Below are 7,341 nucleotides of genomic sequence, written 5' to 3' on the forward strand. Positions count from 1 at the left end.
TCCAACACTGAACGCATGTAAGACATTGTGCAAGATAAATGAGGCAAATATAATATAATAATAATAATTATATAAATATAATGTACAGTTGCCCTACGCTGGTAAAACTGGTAAGTTTGCAACAGAAACGCTACTATAGTTGACATAAATGAGCTGCTATGTCAACACGAGGGCAGCCATTGAAGCTGGGAAAAAGGAGAAAAGGCACAGGTTACATAGCAGATAACAGATAAGCTTTGTAGAATATAATGGGGTTTTATCTGTTATCTGCTAAGTAATCTGTGCCTTTTCTCCTGTAAATGGCTGCCCCTGTGGCTACACAGAAGCTTTATTATATAAACTATAGTAGTCTTTCTTAGGAAAACACACCAGTTGTACCAGTACAGGGCAGCATTACATTATATAGTAATTACTTTTATACATTTTCATTTTGTGGTGTTACTGTCCCTTTAATATTAAAAAATCAATTAATAAAACATTAATTAAACCCAATAGGATTGATTTATTATTTCCAATAAGGATTATTTATATTTTAGTTGGGATCAATTACAAGGTACTGTTTTATTACTACAAAGAAAAAGGAATCAGTAAAATTCTGAAGTACAGGTATAGGATCCCTTATCAGGAAACCCGTTATCCAGAAAGCTCCGAATTACGGAAAGCCCTTCTCCCATAGACTCCATTTTAATGAAATAATTCAGAATTTTAAAACTGATTTCATTTTTCCTCTTTAGTAATAAAACAGTACCTTGTAACTGATCCCAACTAAGATATAATTAATCCTTATTGGATGCAAAACAATCCCATAGGGTTTAATTACTGTTTTATTGATTCTTTAAGACTTAAGATATGGAGATCCAAATTACAGATTAGAAATTCTGGATAATGGGTCCGATACCTGTATTTGATTAAAATGGAGTCTATGGGAGACGGGCTTTCCGTAATTCGGAGCTATCTGGATAATGGGTTTCCGGATAAGGGATCCCATACCTGTATATTTTTTTCAACACATGCTCATGTGGTTATGAATTAGGTAAATCTAAGCCATAAAATTAGTATGCACAAGGTGTATTTTGGGGTCTCTAAGTGCCGTGTATTTTGATGAACCTTTGCACATTGGAGATCAATCTGTTCAGTGGCCGAACATCGACTGGCAGTGTTAACCAAGCGCCACATATGCCTTCCCACTAGCGATTTACTTTATTGCTGGTGGGAAGGCATTCAGGGGAGATTTAACCAATTTTTCTTTATTTTTTCCACTTCTTTCTTCACAAACTGCTTTTAATTTCACCTTTTCCCATCAAGCCCAAACCGTAGTGTTGCTTTCCACACTTTTACCTTCCTGTTTCTGTTTATTCACTTAACCCTGCCCTTCTTTTGTGCTAGCTTTCTTTTTAGACCCCTGTCCTCCTTATTTCCCTCTTCATCTGAGATTCCCATTGACTTGCTAGCTGTTGGCCAGTACGCCATTGCACACTTCCAGGCTGAAGTCTCCCAATCATATGCCCCAGTGTATGCAGAGGATCTAAGTAACTGGCCAATTACTTTTTAGGGTGAACTAGATTTCTCCAGAGCCTGAATGTGCACAGAACTTTGACTTGTAGGTTAAACTAGACCAAGATGTGAGTGGAGCATCTTGGAATTGTCCTGTTATTCTCTACTTTGACACTGCTAGAGCTTTGATCATGTGGATTTTTTTTGTATTTTCCGTATTTCTTCATTTAATTTATTTTCACCATCTCTATTCCTGTGTATGTTACCCCTACCAAATAATTTACCCCCCAGCTCCCCAATATCCAGAATAAAGACACACACAGCAGCTTTGTGTTTAATCTGTGTAAGTCACAGCTTTATTGGTAATAAAAATTGGGCTTTTTGGTCCTGAGGAAGGCAAAACCCTATCAGAAGCTAAGGGCCAATCTGCTTCATGAGGGAAAATTCCTTCCTGACTCCTTAACGGCAGTCGGATATGCTCCCAGGATCAATGCGCCATAATGAATCAGGGCAAGCAGGTTGAGAGAAAAAGAAAGCAATATGGCAGGATACACATGAGCGCCATTAGCTGCTAGGTGAATGATGCATTCCCTTCCATTCCATTGAACCCCAGGCAGCCCGCAGACCCCGGCTTCTGCAGTCTGTGGGATGGAGTGGAAAGAAAAGCACCGTATACCAAGTAGCGTAAGGGTGCTTCTGTGTATAAAGCCACATTGTGGGTGAATGAAGAGGCACCACTGGTGGATCTGTGTTGAGAGGAAGGGAAACAGATGGGAATATGGCAGCCATTAAAACCACAGGTGAATGCTGCATTCCATTCCGACCCCAGGCAGCCTGCAAACCCCGGCTTTTGCAGTCTGAGGGACGGGGTGAAAACGAATGCAGGATCCATTCAGTGGCATAAAGGTACTTGTGTGTATTTAGCCATATTCCTTTTTAAGTGACATGAGTGACAGAGCGACAGATGGAGAAATATTCAGTAGAAATACACATAAATAACCAGATGAAATATGGATCATGATGTGCTGCTCTGTGTCCTGAGGTTGGTGTCGGCCACTTCCCTGTACTGTCTCTGTCCCCGCTGCAGGGATATTCAGCTGTATCCCCTGATGATCCACTCCCCAGTATGGTACTGCTTGCCCCTGCTGTCAGCTGTGACTCACGTGTGTGTGTGTGTAAATATGTAGAGCGGTGCATGTGTGGGTATGTCATAAGGGCATATTTTGGTGGGGGGGAGGAAAGACAGTCATGTCCGTGGGATGAAAGTGTTTGTCTTATTATCTAAATGTGTATCTGTGCCAGTGTGCTGATATGTGTGTAGGTAGGTCAGAGGAAGAAAAAGTCAGAGAAGCCTGTCCTGTTCAGTTTGTAAGTCAGAAAATATATATTATGCGTGTGATTTCTCCAGTCAGGAGGCTTTCAGCACAGGTTGCACTCCATTCCCCGACAGTCCCTTGGGGAGCTGGTTTCTGGAGAGACAGAGCAGCTTTCCCCGGCACAGCTCTTGATTATACCTGACAGTCCCCATGCACTGACTATCAGACTGGGTACTGTGGGGAAGTTTCTCTCTCCCTCCAGAACCCAGCAGGGCAAGGGACTGATGAAGTGCAGCCTATGGAGGGATTCAGCAATACATACAGACGGAGCGCATGTGTAAAGAAAAAATATACAATAGTGCAACAGAGTACATATAGAGGAGATCCTTCTCCAAAACGTAACTAAACAGTGTAACCGTTTAAAAGAGAAAGTTTGTGCTCATTTAATTTACACTAACACCCAAGTGCGGTACTGCAAACTGCTTACCAGATGGCAGTATAGATGTAGCAGACGAATTTATGTATCCAATAGCGGCATCTAACTAGATGGATGAAAGTAGCATTCTTGATGAACCTCGCAACTGTATCCTCATGTGAAGTTAGTCTGATTGCAGAGTGTCGCTGTATCCTCAGTGAGGCACAAAAGGGGAGACAGCAACTGGTGCAATATTATTTATTATAAAAGCTCAAATAAAAGAATAAAACTTACAAATTACGAGGTAACACAGAGCTTGTGTTACCTCGTAAATTGTAAGTTTTATTCTTTTATTTGAGCTTTTATAATAAATAATATTGCACCAGTTGCTGTCTCCCCTTTTGTGCCTCACTGAGGATACAGCGACACTCTGCAATCAGACTAACTTCACATGAGGATACAGTTGCGAGGTTCATCAAGAATGCTACTTTCATCCATCTAGTTAGATGCCGCTATTGGATACATAAATTCGTCTGCTACATCTATACTGCCATCTGGTAAGCAGTTTGCAGTACCGCACTTGGGTGTTAGTGTAAATTAAATGAGCACAAACTTTCTCTTTTAAACTGTTACACTGTTTAGTTACGTTTTGGAGAAGGATCTCCTCTATATGTACTCTGTTGCACTATTGTATATTTTTTCTTTACACATGCGCTCCGTCTGTATGTATTGCTGAATTCGTCTTTGGGACCCAGTCAAAGGGGTTGATCTGAAGCGGAGCTGCAGGAAGTTTTCGACACATACACTTGATTGGACTTATGATTCACACAGGATTGGAGATTACACCAATTTTAGAGCGCTGAGGACTGTGGTATTGTATATATACCCTCACACAGCCTATGGAGGGAGACTTCTGACTGGAGGAGCCTCCTGAATAGAGGAGACGGGCATTAAAAGTGCAAGTTTCTGTAGTGATTATAGTGTGTTTGTGTGGAGTGAATGCGTGTTTGTGTGGACTGAATGTCTGTTTGTGTGGAGTGAATGATTTTGCAGTACTTACCTGCGCTCTTTTTTATGGTGCCATATCTGATTGAAACAAGAGGCACTGGTGGAACTGGGGTGAGTGTAAGGGATGGCACTGCTGGTGGAGCTTAAGCGAAAGAAAAGGTGGAATGCAATGGGAGGCACTGCTGGTGAGGCAAACAGAGATATGACAGCATACACATGGGTGCCATGAAGCTACAAGTGAAAGCTGCATTCCCTTCCATTCCATTGGACCCCATGCAGCCTACAGACCCCGGCTTCTGCAGTCTGAGGGATGGAGTGAAAAGGAATGCAGAGCCTACTGAGTAGCTCATGTTTATGATGCCATATCTTGTTGAAGAAGTTACCATTGGTGAAACTGCGGTGGGTGGCAGGTGAGGCACTGCTGGCGGAAGTGTGGTGGGCGGCAGGGGAGGCACTGTTGGTGAATTGTGGCATGGGAGGCACCACTGGTGGAAGGGCAGTATTTGGCAAGGGAGGCATCGCTGGTGGAATTAAAATGGAAGGATGGGCATAAGCTGCTGGTGGAATTGCTGTGGAAGTAAGGGCATACACTGCTGGTTAAGTTATGGCAGATGGAATTAAGGCACAACTGAGGTGTGTGAAAGAGAAGATGCGGCTGGTGGAGAGAAGGAGATGCATTGCTGGTCTTTACCTGAAAATGCTACTGGTGGAACGGCGGTAGCGCATGGAAGGGTCATCACTGGTGGAATTGTGATTTTGAAGAGGAGTTACCTAACTGGCGGTACAGCAGTGTTTGGAATTTTAGGAAACTGCTGCTGGTGTTGTTTGAGTTGCCTTTTCTGAACGCTTCCGAGACCCGTCTGCAAAAACAAAAGATTAAACTTCAAACTCAATCCACGCATTTTTCATCTTAGCAAGTGATATTACTGTAAAAACACTGTAACGCTTAAGGGATACACTTCCCATGCTTTTCATTGGCATCTCAACAGGTTCTGGCTGCATGGGATTTACATGTTTTATTTTTTTTTGTGCTTACACATTGCACGTAATTGCAGAATTGCAATTATCTCAGGGATCACCTCAATATTCCCAAAGACTCCCCTTTTTCCTGCAGTTACCCAGTGTGCCTTCTTCCCATAACCAGCTGTGTTGTGATCGGTACCCCATAATGTAAGGAATCCTAATGAAAAACATTTTTTCTTTGTATTTGTGCTGCTTGTCTTTGTACTCGGGCCCTTTCTTACCTATGATTGTATTAGGACTTAAAATGCCGAATAGGTGAAGTCCTGAAAGGCTTCTTCGATCGGAATTTCCATTTCGGCAGAAGGTCCTTTCGGCAGCGTCAGATTGGCTGACAGCTTAGTAAACTCCTCTTCAAAATAGGTGACATCCTCCGGTCCGTCGAGGCTGGGTATGAACGGAGCCGTCGCCTTCCTTTCCAGTATGTCATCCCAGACTATGTTCTGCAACATATGCACCATAAAAATGCTGATTATTAGAGGTTCTTCAGAAAGCTGAGGATATGAGAGGACTGTACCTCGCAGATAGTATCCGAGGGTATAGCCAGAAGATCTTAGAATGATTATGATAATACAGACAGAGGACTTACGTTAAAGAAGGGATGTTCGGCTACATCAGCTGCATCTCCTTCGGTAGAACCCAGTCGCTCCTCGGGATTCTTGTTCAAGAGCTACAAGAACAGAAAATGGCAGTTACACGTACAGAAGCATGGGGGACCCCAGGAGATTGAGAAAGTGGTTGCTGAGCTAAAGAGCTGACTGCAACCAACTGATAGCTCAGCGCTACTTACCTCTGATATGAAGCTCACTGCTACTGGTTCCAGCGACTCTGGGAAGTGCGGTTCCGCCTCCTCGATATATTCACATAAGCAGCTGTTGTTATGTCCATCGAAGGGTCTCTGTAATGTTTAATAAGAATATATTGGGGGACCAGGTGTATTATAAAGAGTGCTTTATGAGGTTAGATAAATAACAATATGTGTATGTCACTTCCTCTTATAACTGGTCAGTGGCAGTTTGCGCTTACCTTCCCGAGGAGCATTTCGTACGTGATGACTCCGAGAGCCCACCAGTCGACGGCTCTTGTGTACTCCTTTTTCCCCACAACCTCTGGTGCCATATAAGCTGGAGACCCAACCATGCTGTTTGTTCGGTCTCCATATCCAATTCCTTCAAAAAGTCAAATTGTTAGTGATTTTTATTGAGGCATTTATGCCAGAGTAAACCCAAAATGAGCCCCCTTTGTGCTCGATAATAATACAAGGAGCCCCTTACCGTCTTGCCCAGGCCAAAATCGGCGATCTTTAAATAGCCGTCCTTATCCATAAGGAGATTTCCTGGCTTTAAATCTCTGCATTGAAACAAAAGGGAACTATTATAATGACACATTAAAACTGCTGTGACATAGCATTGGAGTCATAAGCCAAGCTTAAAAATGCTGCCTCCTATTTCCTTCCCTTAGACTTCCAAGAAGTAACTTTGAACCTGTAGCTGCACTGCTGCTAACTTGCAGCCGGTATTAAACTCCAGGTTGTACTCACCACTAAGGTACCTAGCCCCTTATATACTCTTACCTGTGAACAACATCCTTCATGTGGATCGCCTCCAGGCCTAGGAGTATACAGGCAGCGTAGAACCTGCAAGGATAAGGAAAATACTTCTTGATCACTATATGGTGCCTTCATAAAGGAATGTTAATATTTAGTGTAGCATAACTGCCAGTTCTCTCATCCTCCCCTGCTCTTCAGTCTCCTGTAACTCATCGGCTGTATGTACAAAATCCCAAATAGTCACCTAATTTATACTTACTTAGCTCTCTCTAGGTCGAAGTGCCCACAGATCTTCAGATGGGTTCTCAGACTTCCTCCTGCAACAAACTCCAAGACAAAAAAAAGATGGTATTTGGTGGTAAATGTGGCGTATAAATCCACTATGAAGTTGTCTGGGTTCACCGTCTGCCCGATTTCCTTTTCGGCTAAAATGCTGAAAGATAAAAGAGGAAATAAGTCCAGCATAGAGTTAAATATAATGTAACAAGAGCAACTGGGTGAAAGGAAGGCAAATGAAAAGTTTATAAAAAGGGATCTCA

General features: G+C 42.6%; 1 protein-coding gene across 1 annotated transcript; it reads right to left on the reverse strand.

The window, feature by feature from the left end:
• Nucleotides 1–3,768: 3,768 nt before the first annotated feature.
• On the reverse strand, nt 3,769–6,417 carry LOC116406960 (RAC-alpha serine/threonine-protein kinase-like). Its single transcript, XM_031892180.1, has 5 exons — nt 6,280–6,417; nt 6,044–6,151; nt 5,843–5,923; nt 5,478–5,696; nt 3,769–5,093 (listed from the first exon to the last, which is right to left on the reverse strand). The coding sequence occupies exons 1-4, from the start codon at nt 6,391–6,393 to the stop codon at nt 5,496–5,498; spliced, it is 504 nt and encodes a 167-aa protein (XP_031748040.1). The 5' UTR covers nt 6,394–6,417; the 3' UTR covers nt 3,769–5,093; nt 5,478–5,495.
• Between the last annotated feature and the right edge of the window lie 924 nt (nt 6,418–7,341).

The sequence above is a fragment of the Xenopus tropicalis genome, chromosome 8 (genome assembly GCF_000004195.4).
Source record: "Xenopus tropicalis strain Nigerian chromosome 8, UCB_Xtro_10.0, whole genome shotgun sequence".
In the NCBI taxonomy this organism is placed as follows: Eukaryota; Metazoa; Chordata; class Amphibia; order Anura; family Pipidae; genus Xenopus; species Xenopus tropicalis.

What these genes read in the sequence shown, in the direction of transcription:
- LOC116406960 (XM_031892180.1), bottom strand. Translation starts at nt 6,393, where the DNA reads ATGGTTGGGTCTCCAGCTTATATGGCACCAGAGGTTGTGGGGAAAAAG. An exon ending in ACGAAATGCTCCTCGGGAAG is followed by an intron (nt 6,152 to 6,279) that starts GTAAGCGCAAAC and finishes TAAACATTACAG; the next exon opens with AGACCCTTCGATGGACATAA. An exon ending in CCGAACATCCCTTCTTTAAC is followed by an intron (nt 5,697 to 5,842) that starts GTAAGTCCTCTG and finishes CATATGTTGCAG; the next exon opens with AACATAGTCTGGGATGACAT.